General features: G+C 41.4%; 2 protein-coding genes across 5 annotated transcripts in view; both read right to left on the reverse strand.

The window, feature by feature from the left end:
• The window catches only part of JHY (junctional cadherin complex regulator), a 60,891-nt gene extending 50,266 nt beyond the window's left edge, over positions 1–10,625 (reverse strand). For all 4 annotated transcript variants that reach the window (XR_013334847.1, XR_013334846.1, XM_077763055.1 and 1 more), the window contains exons 1-2: positions 10,571–10,625; positions 7,461–7,876 (exon numbers count right to left, since the gene is read on the reverse strand). Coding sequence is in view for 2 of the 4 variants with exons in the window: in XM_077763055.1 (XP_077619181.1) it covers positions 7,461–7,780 (320 nt within the window). In the remaining 2 variants the exon portion in view is untranslated. The remainder of the gene's footprint in view (positions 1–7,460; positions 7,877–10,570) is intronic.
• Positions 10,626–16,509: 5,884 nt separating this feature from the next.
• Positions 16,510–18,788, reverse strand: part of CRTAM (cytotoxic and regulatory T cell molecule) — a 37,931-nt gene continuing 35,652 nt past the window's right edge. Inside the window, exon 11 of the transcript XR_013334850.1 lies at positions 16,510–16,572. The gene's annotated coding sequence lies outside the window, so the exon portion shown is untranslated. The remainder of the gene's footprint in view (positions 16,573–18,788) is intronic.

Raw genomic sequence — 18,788 nt, forward strand, 5'->3', positions numbered from 1 at the left:
TAAATCTTTTATGCATATGAACAGCAAATTCAATTTTTGTTTAAGTGTAAAGTTTTTAATGCTGCTTGGAGGAACTATAAAATGGACAATGACTGCCAAGGATTTCTGAATTCTAGGCTCATCTTAATCTTTTAATCAATGGCTTTTAAGTAAACCAAATGAAATAAATCCAAAGGATTAAAAAATCACTTCTGTAAGTCTGAAATAAAATGGTTCCACAAATATACTGATGTACTTCAAGTAGGTTGTTTACAATTCGGGAAATTTCATTTAATGTAGGCATTCCACTAAAAAAATTAAACATTTTAATGGAACAAAGTTGCTTTAATGAACTGAAGGCCAAAGACTATCTACAGAAATACACCGAAGAGAAGGGATTGGATGGTTACTGAGTGAATTTTATTTACAGCAATTATACAATTTGGATAATTCCAACCAAGGTCCCTTCTTTGTCGACAACAGATTTATGGCTGCAAAATAACTAGATATTTGCCCCACGTTCAGCCTTGATTCAAGGGCAGTCTGTGACTTAAAGGAAAACTAATGCTCTAAAGAGTGCATGTTCGTAATTGCAATGTAAATTCACTTCTATCATCTTGCATGAAACAAAGCCTACATCTTCACAAGGGAAATACTGTATGTCCAGCACTTAAAAACACAATTCCTCACAGACAGTTACAGTGCTCATGCTAGGAATTTTCCATGGAGGTCTTGGATATTCTTTTTATGCTCCAGAAACGCTGGCTAAGAAGCAGAGTCTTAGATTTATAAAATTTCTAGGTGCTTACGCTTGCTAGAATTCTCCTCACTTTTATATGCCAGATATTGGCAGTGCTGTACCTGCAAGGGGCTGTGTGTCATGAGAAGAGCAGTGGAAGGGACAGGTCTTAAAACATGGGTCCCAGTCCAGATTTTGCCACTGACTGCCTGGGTGCACTTGGGTGAATCTCTTCACCACCCGAGATCTTGGGTTCGTCCCTTGGACAATAGGGAAAGTAGGCTGTGCTTTAAGAGCCCTGTGGCTCAAAGAATCTACTTTTATTAATTGGATTGCATCCATCGTGCTAAACTCAGCAATGTATATAAGAATTGGAGGGGTGGCTGGGCGGCTTAGTTGATTGAGCGTCCAACTTTGCCTCAGGTCATGATTTCATGGTTCATAGCATCTCATGGTTTGTGAGTTCAAGCCCTGCATTGGGCTTTCTGCTGTCAGTGAGGAGCCTGCTTTGGATCCTGTCTCCCTCTCTCTCTGCCCGTTCCTCCATCCCACCCTTTCTCTCTCTCTCTCTCTCGGTCTCAAAAATAAACAATAAAAAAATTGGAAAAAACATTTTAATTTCAATATATTCAAAATGTAGAGTAATGAAAGCTTTCTATATTTTCACACTTGTCAGGAGTGGAAATAAAATGAACACAATAAAGGCCATGGATTAAGCTATTCCTTTAGTAACTTGGTTATAATCCACTTGATTGTCTCTATAAACTCACAGGATTGTAGGTGATATAAATTTAAATCCTACTTTGTGAGGTTTTGAACTTGGCTATTTACTAATTTAACACAGTAAGCATCCCAATTTTGAAACAAGCCAGAAAGGAACTGGCAGGTATCTCTGAGGGCGCTGCAGCGTTAGCTCTTCTGGCAGGGACTCTGCCTTTAATAGACACAATCTATGCCCACACACACACACCTTACTTCTGTCTCTGACGGTTCATCCGTTCTGATGGTGCCGTGCCTGCCCTGAAGAGTGCGCCAGGGTCTAACTCCAGCAGAGTTTGTGAGCAAATGGGTGAGGAGAAAACAGAAATGACTAATACCTACAACAAAAAAATCACTTCTTCTGGTACAACCCTTCCCATGTGATCAGAAATAAACAACAAAAAGGCTAGTAGCTCTTCCCCCCAATACTGTGTGGAACCCTAGAGGAAAGAGATAGTGCAATGTATTTGAAATGGTTGGCCAACCAATGGCCTCAAGTTGGAAATCTATCTAATAAAGTCAATAAAAATCAACATGGATGAATGTTTCTAGAGACCAGCAGGGATGAATGTGGGCTCCCGGAAGCTCTCTCAATGTCCCTACTAATATTAGCATGTTCAGTGTGCCCTCAGGTGTCATTCTAACTCTCCTAACCAGTGCAAAAAAAAACAAAACAAAACAAAAAAAATCTCTACACCGCCTGTGAGAGAAAGTCTGCCCCCAACTTAAGATTTCCAGTGTGTTCTACAAAACAGCCTAGGACATTTGGAAATGAAATGCTGAGTTTTGCTCAGTACTAAGTCTCTCTTTACCCACTGTTTTGGTTCTTCAGCACTGCTCTAAGCCTTCCACTTGATTCTTGTATTATTAATCAGGAATAACATGTGCGCAAGTATTTGAGAGGAAAATCCTATACCACCACAGAACGATAAATATGCAGATTATTCTTACTAAGTCCCTTTCTTACTTTTAGACCATTTTCAGAATTATAGTTCAAGAATTTCTGATTGTGTGGCACCTGGGTGGCTCAGTTGGTTAAGCATCTGACTCTGGCTCAGGTCATGATCTTCCAGCACGTGAATTTGAGACCCACATCAGGCTCTGTGCTGACAGTTCAGAGCCTGGAGCCTGCTTCGGATTCTGGGTCTCCCTCTCTCTCTCTGCCGCTCCCCCGCACTCTCTCTCTCAAAAATAAACATCAAAAAAAAATTCCTCATTGTGCCTGTCTCCTACCCAATAATTTCTGGTACAAGGTGGTTTATTAGAACACGGGATCTTTGGTGAAGGCTATCGTTCCCAGGCTATGCAAAAGACACCTATAATCTTTAATTAATGAAAACATTTCTGTTTCCCAGGAGAGATGCTGAGGCATATAGGCTACGATGACCCTGCTGCCCAAAGCAAAATACAATCAATGTTTATTTGTTGCAAAGGCACAGTATCCTTGAAAAACATGTGTATTACTTTACCAAAATGTACAACCTCACATGCATATTTACTCTGGCCTCCATTTAATCCATATCGAGATTGTTACAACTTTAATTTTTGCTAGATAGTAAGATGGAATCCTTTATCAGGTCTGCCCTGATCACCTATCTAACTTATAATTAGAGGATCCGGCGTCGGTTAGGAGAGCTTTCATTCAGTTCAGTTTCTGGCTCTGCCACTTCGAAACTCCAGATACCTACATGACTATCAAAACCTTGGTTCCTTATCTGCAAAATGGGGATAATAATGCCTACTTACGAGGCTCTTGTAAGGATAAATGAGATAGTGTATATAAAGCAATAGTTCTACAAATGGTAGCTAATTACATTTAAGTATTCTTATTAAACACATATGCTAGGCACAGTACCGCTGCCCCCTAATTTTTTTTTAAACATACAAGGTTTCAGAGGCCCCAGGACTGAAGAGGTTATTTCTAATGCTCTAAGAATTACATTGATCTCTTTCTTTGCCAGCACGAGTTTCCTATGGCTAGTTGTGGAGTGGGGTTTAAGGATTATCACGTGGAGATCCTTTCTCCACTCTTGATTCATTCACCGTAGTCAATGCTGCTCCAATTTCCATTAAGTAAAAGGTTTTCTCTAATCCATATACATTGAACTATGGCTTGACTTTGGTGAGATACAAGAAAGTAATTGCTTTGAGGAGGTCCTGGTAACATCAAAACAGAAGAGTAGGGCTCAAGTGATTTGTCAGGCAGCTTTTAAAATTGTTGCTTATAACAGCAAGAAGAAAGAGATTTTTTCATGGTTTTAAGGCAAGGCTTTGACTAATTGTTTTGAACTACAATTCCCAGAATACCATCTACCTTGCAAAAATGAAAGCCTACTTGAATTTCATAGTGAGAGCCTGGGATCAATTCGTCCGTTCATGGCTAGCTAACTACCCAGAGGCAAGCAACAAATGCACAGAGGAAAGGCTTCCAGGACTAAAGTGAAAAAGCCCAGTAACTAACCTGAATGATATTTTTGAGGCATTATTTGGCTAAATGCTTGAGTCCTGTTTTCCTTTGTAGCGGAGAACTGGCCCTCCTAATGTTCCATGTACACTACACCGCCAAACAATTACTAGGGCTAAAAGCCATTCTAACTCCGAGGATGACAGTCTGTCATTTAAGATTTCTAAATAAAATCAGTCCATGAAAAACATCAATCTTTATGGCTCCCTGAATCAGAAGACAAAGGCCCTGACCATAATTTTGATTTCTATAAGTAGGAGTCTTTATTTTGAAATCTATTGAGTGGCGTTTACATTGTCCTTGGGTAAAGATCAAGGGGGCAAGGTTTGCTCCCTGAGTGCTGGACCCAAAAGAGGGAAAACTCAACATTGGGGGAATGAGGTCACTTAATGGATTCTTGTTTGGTTTCTCCCTTGTAAAAGTACAGACAAGAATGCCTATCTACTGCAAAAGATCTGTCCTTTCCAATGCCCTCATTTCTGGAAGAAAAAAAAAAACAATAAAACTACTACCATTTATTACCTAGGAGATTCTGACTCTCACATCAGAGCTATGATAAAAACATGTCTTAAGGCACAAAGTCAGACTGAGTGAGTTTTCATCTCTACCACTCACTTGATGTAATAAACGTATATAATACAATCCCTTTAAGCCTGTGTGTAGCCTTGAAAATGGGGATCACGATAGCATCTCCTAAGAGGGTTGCCATACAGATTAAATGAGATAATACACATAAAGTGTTTAGCACAGTGATGGGCTCATGATAAACATTCTGTAAATGCTGGCTATTGTTATGGAAATCTTATAGTAACCTTAGGCCTCTCTTCTTCCTTCAGTCGCCATATCTAATATGTCAGTGAGTCCTGTCAACCCATATTCTCTTTCTCATTCTCCTCTAATGATAAATTATCTATGCAGTAAATGAGTAGAAGATTGCTAAGGAGGATATATATCCACAGAAGTGTGCATATTTGTTATCTCTGAGGAGGCAGATGGGGGAATGGGTTTGAGAAGGGGAATAAGGAAACTTTATCTGTAACAGTTTAGGTCTTTAAAAAAAATATGACACACATATATGGCAATAAGGGTTAATCTGTAGATTAGGATTTTATCATTTTATTTTTTTAATCTTTATTTTGAGAGAGAGAGTGTGAGAGCATGAGTGGAGGTGGGGCAGAAAGGGGTGGGAGAGAATTCCAAGCAGGCTCCACAACACCAGCCTCAATCTCAAGAATCTGAGCTGAAATCAAGAGTCAGATGCTTAACCGACTGAGCCACCCAGGCGCCCCAGAATTTTGTTGAAATTTAAATCAACATCAAGAACAAAACCACAAACCTGCTCCCATAGCACTATGATGTCCAACAAGTTACTTGTTCTCTGTTCACCTCATTTTCCTTATCCATAACATGGGAATAGCAGCATTTTCTTGCAGGATGACAATGAGAATTACAAGAAATTAGGGGCGCCTGGGTGGCTCAGTCAGTTAAGCGTCCGGCTTCAGCCCAGGTCATGATCTCACGGTTCGTGGGTTTGAGCACTGTGTTGCGCTCTGTGCTCACAGCGCAGATCCTGGAGCCTGCTTCTCATTCTCTGTCTCCCTCTCTCTCTGTCCCTTCCCCACTTGCATACTCTCTCTCTCTCTCAAAAATGAACAAATGTTAAAAAAAATTGAAGAGGCCTTTAAAAAGAGATATTTTTGTCACTGCTGTAATTATTACTATTGGGTAGTTTCTTTACCCATCATGAGTTTACCCTCTAATTCATGATGCATCTGGTGCAGGATAATCTTCCTTACACATGGCTTTGTCTCCCAGGTGTCCCCAAGAACCTATATTCCCTCCCCCTGGTGTACCCAACCCAGGCCGCCTGCTGGGTAGGTTGGTGGGTTCTGTGTTCAATGCCCTGTCTGGGGTGTGGGCTGGTGGCACTCACTACAGCCCCTATAATCAGGGCCCTATGCCATCTTCTTTCNTTAAGCGTCCGGCTTCAGCCCAGGTCATGATCTCACGGTTCGTGGGTTTGAGCACTGTGTTGCGCTCTGTGCTCACAGCTCAGAGCCTGGAGCCTGCTTCTCATTCTCTGTCTCCCTCTCTCTCTGTCCCTTCCCCACTTGCATACTCTCTCTCTCTCTCAAAAATGAACAAATGTTAAAAAAAATTGAAGAGGCCTTTAAAAAGAGATATTTTTGTCACTGCTGTAATTATTACTATTGGGTAGTTTCTTTACCCATCATGAGTTTACCCTCTAATTCATGATGCATCTGGTGCAGGATAATCTTCCTTACACATGGCTTTGTCTCCCAGGTGTCCCCAAGAACCTATATTCCCTCCCCCTGGTGTACCCAACCCAGGCCGCCTGCTGGGTAGGTTGGTGGGTTCTGTGTTCAATGCCCTGTCTGGGGTGTGGGCTGGTGGCACTCACTACAGCCCCTATAATCAGGGCCCTATGCCATCTTCTTTATGTTCCTCTGTCAACAAGTGGGGCTTTAATCTGTCACACGTTCACTCCGATTCTGATGCCAAATTTTACCTTCTTTCCAAAACCCTGCCTGCCCAAGTTCTAGGCCTTCTATAAACTTTCTTCAATATATTTTACCCATTGGGGAAAAAAAACCCTAATACCTACATAACTCAGAGCTTCATTCTACATACTCTGTGTATATATTGATTGATTTTTGCCTCAAAACTCAGTGAAGGAACTATTTTTATCCCATGTCATTGATGATGGCATGAGGTGCAGAGGGATTAGGTGGACTTGGCCAAGTTACACAGCTAGTAAGTTGCAGAATTTGAACCCAGACCATCTGTGTCAGACCACACGCGTCACCCCATGAAAACCTCTTTTCTAATCAATAGCTTTTAACTTCTTCCATACTGTGTCATAAAATTCATATTTTCATTAAAACTGAGTGATGCACTCATTTATATTCTCTTAAATTGTTTCGTAGCCCATACATAGCATAATGTTAACACAGCATAAATAGGGATTATTAGAAATTAAATCCTTATGTGATTATAGAAGCCCTGGGAGGTAGCTAGGATTCCACTCCCAGAACACATTTACTGACATTGATAGCTGTCCTGGGAGACAGGCAGGCAAGATCAGTTTGACAGGTGAGAAAAGTGAGCCTCAAAAGAGTTAAATGACTACTTCCAAATTATACACTACATAGCAGTGCCTAGGCCAAATCAAGACCACCTGGTTCCAAGTCCCAGCACTTTCCTATAGCAGGCATCCTGCAGTTTTTCCAAGGTCAGGTCATAGCAATGGAGACACTGGGAATATGGACAGGAAATAAGCGCATATGCCCTTATCAGTACTTATCCTTGTCTTTTGCGTATTTTTTAGTTAAAAAAAGAAGGTGGCAAAAAGCCTGGCTTCAAGCTGTTCCTTGGGACAGTGTCACACACATTACAAGGTATTCGTTACCATAGCCTGTCCTTACTGTCGCTTGTGATCTAATTATTTAATAATACATTTCAGAACCCACTGTTCTCTTACGCCAGCCAATCCCTTACCTGTCGTTCGTGCCTTTGTTCTGGGTATGGAGAGTTTCCTTGCCATCCTTCTGAGCTACTTTTCTGCTTGCTTCCTCTTCTGTCTCACTCAGGCTTTCCTCCTCCAAGCTGTCGGGCTCCATATTGTCCTGGATTTGATCTTCAAGTTCAGATTGGGACTTCCTCTCTTGCGTGAAGCTTTCTAAATCAGATTCCAAGGAGTCTTTTGCAATCAGATGTAAGTCTTTCTTGAAAGGTGGCTCTGTGGACTGGACCTTTAAGTTGGTATGACGGATAGGAGAGCGAATGGAGAGCTTGGGAATTAATTTACTGTGACTCATCTTGAAAAAATAAAACTATGAATGTGAATACAAATATTCTTGATGATAGAAGCAGTTGGCTTGAATATTTAAAGTTGTGATTCACAAAAGCATCACCTAAAAAACAATTATATTTATGTCACTTTGCGACTACTGAAAGCTCTTTAACTCCAGTGTTAAACATTTAAGTGAGCAGAACTCCGTTATATTATCTGCAGCCTTTTGTATGTACCCTTTTGTGGGAGGAAGGTCTATTAGAAAAACTATTGTGTTTTTCTCCCTACGAAAACACATCTGATGTGGAGCTCATAAACAGCCTGAGTAATCAAATGCAGCTTTATTGAGGAAATCTAGTGGCTGGATTCCTTTTTCTGCCTTCCAAGGGCCTGTTACAGACAAGCCTGGACACAAGCTAAATGGTTAATTATGGATAGTACTTCAGTGGCCTGCTTTCAAACACCCAGAGCACCCATATAAGTATGCCAAGTTCAGGAGTATTTGTGAAAAGAATAAAACAGGTTCAGGGTCTACCTTTTGAAAAGTAAAGGAGAAAAAAGGGAAGAGTGTGGTTTTGAACTGTAAAGAGAGAAGCCTTTTGTGCTTAGACCTGTATTGGCTGCTTTCGTCATGTTGGTACCCAGCTTGCCGCTAGGCAAGAATGTGTAATTTAGGTGGACATCACATGGAGATCAACCTCAGCTCAATATATATAGTAAAAAAAAGAACACTGATTAGAACCATTTAACAAAATATTTAAAGGCTTTGTGAATTTGGTCATTAAGGGACTCCTAGCAGAGGCTAGACATCTATCTACCTCAGAGGGATGTCCTGGACAATGTTGGGCGGGTGGGAGATTGTCCTGAGTAACAGCTTAGGGTCCCTTCTAACTCTCCTAAGTGTGTGATTCCAAGCAAGCCTTCCCTGTCTCAAACGGCTGTCATAAAGTCCCATGAGACTGTTTATGGCAAGGGTGCTCTGAGTTCATATCAGATTGAAAGGAGATGATGATTTTGGATTGCGTTCCCTTTCATCTCTCCCTAGCATTCCTATTTTGCCCGGTCTTCTCACTGCCTTTATGCCATTTTTTTTTCCTGTAGGTCAGATAACAGAAACTTTTCCAACACGTTCCTGTAACATTTTTAAGGGCTTGCTCTCTCGTTCTTTTGGCAAATGCTAGCTTTAATGAAATAACATGAACTTATTCCTATTCCTTGCACTGCTAATAATGCTGACCTAATCGCTAACACCATTGGCTCCTTAGAGGAAAATATCTTAACAAATGAAACAGACAAAAGGTAGCATTCAGATTTAAGTACATTATGAAGTGGTTTTCTTTTTAATTCAAAAGCCCCCAAGGTGGTAGACTAATCTATTATTGTTTAACTGTACAGACTGGTTTGCTATTGGCCCATTTTAAAAACACATAGTGTGTTGGGGCGCCTGGGTGGCTCAGTCAGTTAAGCAGTTCAGGTCGTGATCTCACAGTTCGTGGGCTCGAGGCCCAGGTCATGATCTCACAGTTCGTGGGTTCGAGGCCCAGGTTGTGATCTCACAGTTCGTGGGATCGAGCCCTGCGTCTGGCTCTGTGCTGACAGCCAGCTCAGAGCCTGGAGTCTGCTTTGGATTCTGTGTCTCCCTCTCTGACCCTCCCCTGCTCATTCTGTCTCTCTCAGAAATAAATAAAACATTAAAAAAAAAAACTTAAACCCCACATAGTGTGGTTTACCTTATTAGCTTAATATTGTTAAACAGATTAACTGTTGCTTTTTAGGGCGTTTTTAGAAAGCAGCAAATCCACCAAGTACTAATTAACGTTTTAATGGAAAATTTGTATAAACATCTGTAAGAGTTTTACTGGACGAGTGTAAGTCTCTGCACTTCAAAGACAAAGCTTGAAATAATCATTCTATTTCAATTTGGAGTTTTTCATGAAATCATTCAGTCCCTTCAATGGTTCTTAAATGAGATAGACTAAGGTTTCTGAGATCTGACAAATAAAAAAAAGTCCACGGAAGAAGAGAATTTTGTTGTTAATTAATGAAATCTGGGATCATGGCTTTAGTGGAGGTCTGATCTTATAAAGGCATGAGATTAAAGAAGGAAAAGCTGGTATCTTGAATTAGCACGTGGGCATTTTAAATGTAAGGAAAGTGGCTCCCTAGTGGTACAGTTGTTTTTCACTGAATTTCTGACCTAGAGAGGCTGACAAATCTCGGTTACAAAGTAAACAAGACAGGCTAGGATCTCGCCGGTGGTATCCAGGCACTGAGCCGGCCGGTTCCCTAGGGTTCCCTTCAAGACCTTGAATTTCCTTCTGTAGGTGAAAGGGAACTCTTCGTGCTCTGGCTAAGAGGAAAAGTAGAGAGTTGCCCTGTCGTGGAAGAGCCTGGAAGCTGCCCATAAGGGGCAGTCGGTTTGTTTTCTTTTTGCCTTTTTTATTTTTCTTAATGGACAAGACTGGGCCGCAAAAGGTATTTTAAGGTCAGGGAAGGGACGGGTCCGGGGTCTGGTGCCCTGCATTGGTCTTAGTCAACAGAGGACTGGGCTGCTCTGGGAGTCTGGGCACCAAAGCCTTTCATGGGCCAGCCCCTGGCCCCTTTGTCCCTGCCTCGCCATGGACCCCTTGCCGCCTGGACCCCAAATGCCGTCTCGCATCGGCTCCTTGGGTTTCTCCTGGTCCTGATCCAGTTTCCTCTGGAGGTTTCCTGCTGTCCCTACTCCCTCCCCTGCTGTCCCCCCCACTAAGTCTCATCCCATCCCATTTCCCTCCCAGGCACGCGCACCCCCGTTCAGGAGGCAACCGCCCGTCACCTGCCCAGCGCTCCTCAGCGACCGCGACCCCTGCAGTCCGCATTCTCCGGTGCCGCCACCTGCGGGCCCCCGCTCCCGCCGCCCGGCCCCGCCCCTCGCGCGGCGCAGGTGCTGCCCTGGAGACCCGACGCCAACAAGGCCCCGGGCGGTGCAGGGGGCGGGGCCAGCGCAGGAGGTGGGGCCAGTACAGGCACCGGCCCACGAGGTGGCGCCCTCTGCCCTTGCAGAGAGGGTGGGACCAGTTGTGATGACATCATTCAAGAACAGGGAGCTCTGGGCCAGGCTGCCTACGGCCGCTTCCCAAAGTTGGAAAGCCAGGAAAGGCAGGCCACCGATTGGAAGGAGGTATTTGCGACAACTGCTGCTAGGATAGGTGAAGACTGCCTACACATCAAGAAAGAAAATCCAGGGAAACAATGCGTAAATGACTTGAACAAGGATATTATGAAAGAAATCCAAAGGCCAATAAATATTTATTGTGTATTGAAAAGGTGCTTAGGTCATAAATAACCAGAAGAGGGCAAATTAAAACCATATCTATCACTGTGTACTCACCAGATGGGTGTAGGTTAAAATCTCCGACAGCCACCCAGGGTTGGAGAGGATGTGGGGCAGAGAACCCGCGTCCGCAGCAGATGGGAGTATGGAGGGGTGCGGCTGCTTTGGCAAATGGCTTGACGTTAGCTGCCATATGTATATCCTGTGATTCAGCAGTTTCACTTTTGGGTATCTACTCCCCAAACTTATGCGCACCCGAACTGGAAATAACTGGAGTGTCCATCAACAATAGAACGGCTAATTAAATCGTGCTATTCCATACCCTGACCTATGATACGATAGTGCAGTGTATGAGACAGGGCAACACAAAGAGGGATCTTAAAAACGTTGAGGACGAAAACCCCTCAAAGTACGTATTGTATAGTTTCATATAAAATTAAAAACAGGAAAAATTAAACTGTACTATATTTATGGATGCACAGTTTATGGAGAAAACAAAAAAAAAGCAAAGTAGTGATTCTTATAACATTAGGATAGTGGTTAGCTCTGGCAAGGGGTGGGGAGTTGGCGGATAGTGCTTTGAGATTGTATTTTCTGATTTTTATTTTAATTTTTTAAATGTTTTATTTATTTCCGAGAGAGTGAGAGACAGCAGAGAGTGAGAGGCAGTGTGAGCAGGGGAGGGTCAGAGAGAGGGAGATACAGAACCTGAAGCAGGCTTCAGGCTCTGAGCTAGCTGTCACCACAGAGCCCAATGCGGGGCTTGAACCCACAAGTGGTGAGAACATGACCTGAGCCAAAGTCAAAGCTTAACCGACTGAGCCACCCTGCTGCCTCTGTATTTCCTGATTTTTAATGCTGGTTACATAGATACTCATAACAACTCACTAAACTTTACATTTATGTATATCTGTATAGAATATTTTGCTATTAAGAAAAAGCCTTTGGGGGTGCCCGGGTGGCTTAGTCGGTTAAACATCCGACTTTCGCTCAGGTCATGATCTCGCGGTTGGTGGGTTCAAGCCCTGCGTCGGGCTCTGTGCTGACTGCCAGCTCAGAGCCTGGAGCCTGTTTCAGAGTCTGTCACTCCCTCTCTCTCTGACCCTCCCCTGCTCACGCTGTCTCTCTCTCTCTCTCTCCTAGAAAAAAATAAAACATTAAAAAAAAAAAGAAAAAGCCTTTGAAGAAGAGTAAAAAAAAGAAAAAAAAGGAAGTGTTGAGAATTCTATTCCCATTAACATAGCATTAAAAACCAGAAGTAGATTTGAATCACTATCTGCAAGCAGGCAAGAATGCTTCAGTACCGATTTCCTCATTAATGATAGAGAATTAAAAAAACTTTACTATTTACTATTTCATGCTGCTTTTTATTAGTGTTAGATTTATCATCGAGACTTAAGGAGTATTTCTGGCATCTACTGGCTAGAGGCCAGAGATGAGACCAAACATCCTACCAATAAGTAGGACAGTCGACACAACAAAAAAAAGCCACTCAGTACAAAATATAAATAGGGCTGAGGTTGACAAACCCCATGCTGGACTAGTGGCTCTGGCCCCACATTACCCAAGTGCACGGTTCTGTCCTTATACATACACATGTATGGTATTGTATTCTTTATTGGTCACTTGTTAATGATTCTGTCACCTCCTTACTATAGGATAAGCTCCTGGAGAGCAAGGACTAGCATTGTGCATGACACTTAATAGATGCTCAATAAATGTTGAAAATCCACAATACCTTGGTAATTTAGCCCTTGCACAGAGGGTAGATAAGTGTAGCCTAGTAGGCCTTTTAATGGAGATATGTTCTATTTGGCACATAACTAGGATGGTCAGATCACTTGTTATTTAAGCCCAGGATACACTCAAGAATAAAAAATGTATGCTATTAATAAATATAAACTGTAATTTTCACAGGTAGCTAAAAAGTGCCATCATTCCAGGTGTAACTCTAACAAGTTTAATAGTCTGGTTCTTTTGCATGTATATTAAATTAGAAGCAGCAAGTTAGAAATAGATAAGGAAAGGCCCCCGGAGGGCAGAGATGGGACACTACCAGCAAGTGAAGAGAGAGGAGTATCACAAAAATAAGGCATGTTCAGAAAAACAAAGCAATTTGCAGTCATTTGGTGTAGGCACCAGGGAGCCTTGTAGCTGAGAACCCTGTGTGCAAATCAGGGGAAGACACCAAGCACAACAATTAATTTCTGTAACGATTCACTTTTATTTATTTATTTTTACAATGTCAACATTTTTATTTTACATTCATATTTAAATTCACAACAGATCCCCAAATTCATAAAAGTATTCAATGAAAACGTGGTGCGACTGAGCATGTAAGTGATCACCGTTTTCGTGGCAATAGATTCTTAGACATAAGTTATTAAGAACAGAAAGTTCAGTTGAGAAACCGAAGCCCAAAGAGCAAGGGGACGTGGCCAAGTCTCGGGCTTTGGTAATACAACTTGAAAAACACCCTGAATTCTCTTCCGCGTTCTAGCATACATGCATTGTGTTTCCATAGGTAGTTGGTAAGTTCCTTGGTATTGGATATCCAGCTTCTAGCCCAGGCAGTTTGTCTCTGATTAGCTGTGTGACCTTGGGTGAGAATTAGACCATTTGGTGCCATTGTCCTCATCTGGGAGACGAAGGAGTTAGATGAACTGTGGTTTTCAAACTGTGCTCTTTGGTACCCTATAGTTCCCTGGGGAGGGCAAGAGGGCAACTCTGCATTTACCAACCTCTCCCCATAGAACTGCTCTGGTTTTAATTACTTTTTCTTAAATAATTAATTTATTTTTTAATTTACATCCAAGTTAACATATAGTGCAAAAATGATTTCAGGAGTAGATTCCTTAATGCCCCTTACCCATTTAGCCCATCCCCCTTTCTCAACCTCTCCAGCAACCCTCTGTTTGTTCTCTGTTTAAGAGTTTCTTATGTTTTGTCCCCCTCCCTGTTTTTATATTATTTTTGCTTCCCTTCCCTATGCTCATCTGTTTTGTATCTTAAAGTCCTCATATGAGTGAAGCCATATGATATTTGTCTTTCTCGGATTAATTTCACTTAGCATAGTACCGTTTAGTTCCATCCACATAGTTACAAATGGCAAGGTTTCATTATTTTTGATAGCTGAGCAATACTCCATTGTATATATATCACATCTTCTTTATCCATTTGGGCTGTTTCTATGCTTTGGCTATTGTCTATAGTGCTGCTATAAATATTGGGGTGCAGGGCACCTAGGTGGCTCAGTTGGTTAGGCGTCCGACTTCGGCTCAGGTCATGATCACACAGTTCATGGGCTCAAGCCCTGCATCAGGCCCTGTGCTGACAGCCAGCTCAGAGCCTGGAGCCTGTTTGAGATTCTGTATCTCCCTCTCTCTCTGACCCTCCCCTGCTCATGCTGTCTCTCTCTCTCTCAGAAATTAAAAAAAAAAAAATTAAAAAAACCCAAAAGCATTGGGGTGCATGTGCCCCCTTGAAACAGCACACCTGTATCCCTTGGATAAATACCTAGTAGTGCAATTGCTGGATTATAGGGTAGTTTTATCTTTAATTTTTTGAGGAACCTCCATACTGTTTTCCAGAGTGGCTGCACCAGTTTGCATTCCCACCAGCAGTGCCAAAGAGATTCTCTTTCTCCGCATCCTCACCAACATCTGTTGTTGCCTGAGTTGTTAATATTGGCCATTCTGACAGGTGTGAGGTGGTATCTCGTTGTGATTTTGATTTGTATTTCCCTGATGATGAGTGATGTTGAGCATTTTTTCACATGTCTGTTAGCTATCTAGATGTCCTCTTTGGAGAAGTGTCTATTCATGTCTTTTGCCCAGTTCTTCACTGGATTATTTGCTTTTTTGGGTATTGAATTTGATAAGTTCTTTATAGATTTTTGGATATTAACCCTTTATCTAATATGTCATTTGCAATTATCTTCTTCCATTCCATTGGTTGACATTTAGTTTTCCTGATTTCCTTTGCTGTGCAGAAGATTTTTATCTTGATGAAGTCCCAATAGTTCTTTTTGCTTTTGTTTCCCTTGTCTCTGGAGATGTGTTGAATAAGAAGAAGTTGCTGTGACCAAGGTCAGAGAGGTTTTTGCCTGCTGTCTCCTCAAGGATTTTGATGGCTTCCTGTCTTATGTTTAGGCCTTTCATCAATTTTGAGTTTATTTTTGTGTATGGTATAAGAAAGTGGTCCAGGTTCATTATTCTGCATGTTGCTGTCCAGTTTTCCCAGCACCATTTGCTGAAGAGACTGTCTTTATTCCATTGGATATTCTTTCCTGCTTTGTCAAAGATTAGTTGGCCATACGTTTGTGGGCCCACTTCTGGGTTCTCTATTCTGTTCCATTGATCTGAGTGTCTGTGTTTGTGCCACATAACGATTAACCTTTTATAAAAATGCTTTTTTAAAGAAATTTATTTTTGAAAGAGACACACACACAGTATGAGCAGGGGAGGGTCAGAGAGAGAGGGAGATACAGAATCTGAAACAGGCTCCAGGCTCTGAGCTGGCTGTCAGCACAGAGCCTGATGCGGGGCTTGAACCCACGAACCATGAGATCACGACCTGAGCTGAAGTCAGACACTTACCGACTGAGCCACCCAGGCGCCCCAACAATTAACCTTTAAAACTGCATTACAGAGTAGATCAGTTAAGTAAATGCTGAGTAGAAAGGTAAAAATCATGCAATATGTTTTATAAAGAAAATATTTTTTTCCCAAAAATATTAAAATGTTTTCTTCTTCTTCTTTTTATTTGAGAGAGAAAGAGAGCAAGTGAGTGAGCAGGGGAGAGGGGCGGAGATTGAAAGAGATAGAGAGAGAGAGAGAGAGAGAAAGAGAGAGAGAGAGAGAGAGAGAGAGAATCCTAAACAGGCTCCATGCTCATGGGGCTGGATCCCACAACCCTGGGATCATGACCTGAGCCAAAAATCAGGACTTGGATGCTCAACTGACTGGGCCACCAAGTTGCCCCTTAAATGTTTAAAATTTCAAGGGACAAACTCTCAATTATCCCCCCAAAAAGCATTTCTTTAGAATGACCAGTCTTGAGCATTTTAGAGGACTGAGACTACAATCAGTATATGTTTATATAAACCATGCAGTTCAACAGACGGAAGTATAAGTAACACTAACCCTTTTCCAGAAGATTGAGTCAAGTTCGGGGACCCCCCTCAGAGGCTTTAGGAATGAGATAATCCCATAGGGTGGCTCCTATGAATATAAGTAACAAGTCATCAACAACTGCCTCTTTTCTTCCTTTTTGTTTTTTCTTCTTTCTTAAAAATAATTTTCAAACGTTTATATTATGGACATTTAAAACATACAACAGTAGAGAGGAAAGTATAATGAATACATGACGGCCTCCTCCAGCTTCAGCAAAGATCAACGTGTGATCAGTCTTGTTTTTAAACATTCTGTGCTCAGCTCCCACTCAGTTGTTTAAAGGCGAATCCCAGCTGTCATATGGTTTCTGTGAAGTACTTAAGGATGTATCTGTAAGAGATCAGTTTTAAATAATTGCAATAGAATTATCACCTTTAAAATAAAATTAGTGACTCTTTAATATCATTTAGTACTGAGTCAGTAAGATATCTTTCAGATATCTTTAGAGTTGGTACGTTTGAATCAGGATTCCAACAAGTTCTACAAAGTGGTTTTTTAAATAACAGCTTTGAGATGTAATTCCCATAACACACAATTCACCCTTTAAAAATATGTAATTCAGGGGCACCTGGGTGGCTCAGTCGATTGGGCGTCCAACTCTTTGATTTCCATTCAGGTCATCCTCTCATGGTCATGACATCGGGCGCCACATCAGGCTCTGCACTGAGTGGAGCCTGCTTAAGATTCTCTCCCTACCCCTTCCCTCCACCCCCTGCGTGCTCAGCCCCTCTCCCTTGTTCACACACCCTCTCTCTAAAATTAAAAAAAAAAAAGTGCAGAATTCATTAGTTTTTCGTATATTCACAGAGTTTTGCAACCATCACAACCATCTAATTCCAGAACATCTGCCCCTCTAAGCCCCCACACACATTAGTCACTCCCCATTCCCCTGATCCAGCCAGAGACCACCACTCATCTACTTTGTCCCTGTGGATTTGATTCTTCTGGACATTTCACATAAATGGAATCAGACAATATGTGGTGTGTGTGTGTGTGTGTGTGTGTGTGTGTAAAAGAGACAGACAGACAGACAGACAGACAGGCAGCTTTCACTTAGCATAACGTTTTCAAGTTTATCCATGTGGTAGTTTGTATCATTATTTCATTCTTGTTTATGGCCAAATAATATTCTACTGTATGAATATACTACATTTTATTTACCCATTCATCAGCTGAAGAACGCTTGTGTTGTTTGTACCTTTCCACTATTACATTTAAGGCTGCTATGAACATTCGTGCACAAGTTTTGTGTGAATGTATGTCTTCACCTCTGTTGGGTATATACCTAGGGGTGGGAGTTGTAGATCATATGCTAACTCTCTGTGTCACTTTTTGAGGAACTGCCAAGTTGTTTTTCTAAAGTGGTTGAACCATTTTTATTCCTACCAATTATCTATGAGCATTCCCATTTCCCTGTGTTCTTTCTAGAACTTGTTATTGCCTTTTTTTTTTTTTAATCATAGCCTTCCTTATGGGTATGAAGTTCTATCTCATTGTAGCTTTAGCTTGCATTTCCCTAATGACTAATGATGTTGAGCCTCTTTTCATGTGTTTATGGCCATTTTTATAACACGGGAACTGTAATGACATATTTCAAATTTCATATGAAAGATTTGATGTCCGAGCAATCTCTAAAAGTGATTAATAAATGTTTAAGTATCATGAATTCATGAATTTCAATGTATTTAACATGTTACAGGTGATCAATGAATTTTTAAAGGATTATTGTGAACTCATATGTTTTAATTTATTTAATCCCTTATAGCTTTTTCTTTTTCTGATGCTTGAATTGTTTTATTTTGAGCCAGTGGAGGTCCCTGAAGGGCATGCATAGATTGGTGTTTGTGTCCTTCAACACAGCCCCGGAAGAGTCCCTGCTTTCTAGTACAAAATGTTCTAGGCTCGTCTTCATACATTTCTTGCTCCAACCTGAAATTAGCCATTTCCTCAAGGAATCTTGGGTCATTTTACTGATACTAATATTTAGAGACCACAATCTGGGCACTAAGGATGCTTATTGGTACTGAAATGGTTATTGTCTCCAGGCCTTTCCTGTGGGAAAAGCTAGTAAATACATTTTTGTTTCTTTTTTTTTTAATGAAAAATAGGAGTGCATGCTTTTGGCTTCCAATTTAGATGTAAGAACACAAGGCTTTTACTGAACTTACTTGATTTTGTGTTTATAGCTCTTTCATGCTGAGAGTCTTAGTCCAGTCATATTAACATAATTGGTTACATGCTTTATCCTACACAATATGTATTATACTTTCAAAATGGCTATACTAATATTGTGACTAGCAATATGACTACTGAAGGCAATTTAAATTTTGTTTGCAGTTCTTTTTGTCATTAGGGTATATCCTGAAGGTAAATGCCCTCAAATGTCTATGTTTTACTTTATTTTTTTGTTTATTTGGGGGGGGCACAAGTGAGTGAGGGAGAGAGAGAGACAGACAGAGAGAGAGATTGAGAGAGAGAGAGAGGCAGAGCTCTCCCAAAGCAGGGCAGGAGTTCACTGGAAGCCGGGCTTGTACTCACCCGATGTG

Source organism: Crocuta crocuta, unplaced genomic scaffold (genome assembly GCF_008692635.1).
Source record: "Crocuta crocuta isolate KB4526 unplaced genomic scaffold, BGI_CrCroc_1.0 scaffold316, whole genome shotgun sequence".
In the NCBI taxonomy this organism is placed as follows: domain Eukaryota; kingdom Metazoa; phylum Chordata; class Mammalia; order Carnivora; family Hyaenidae; genus Crocuta; species Crocuta crocuta.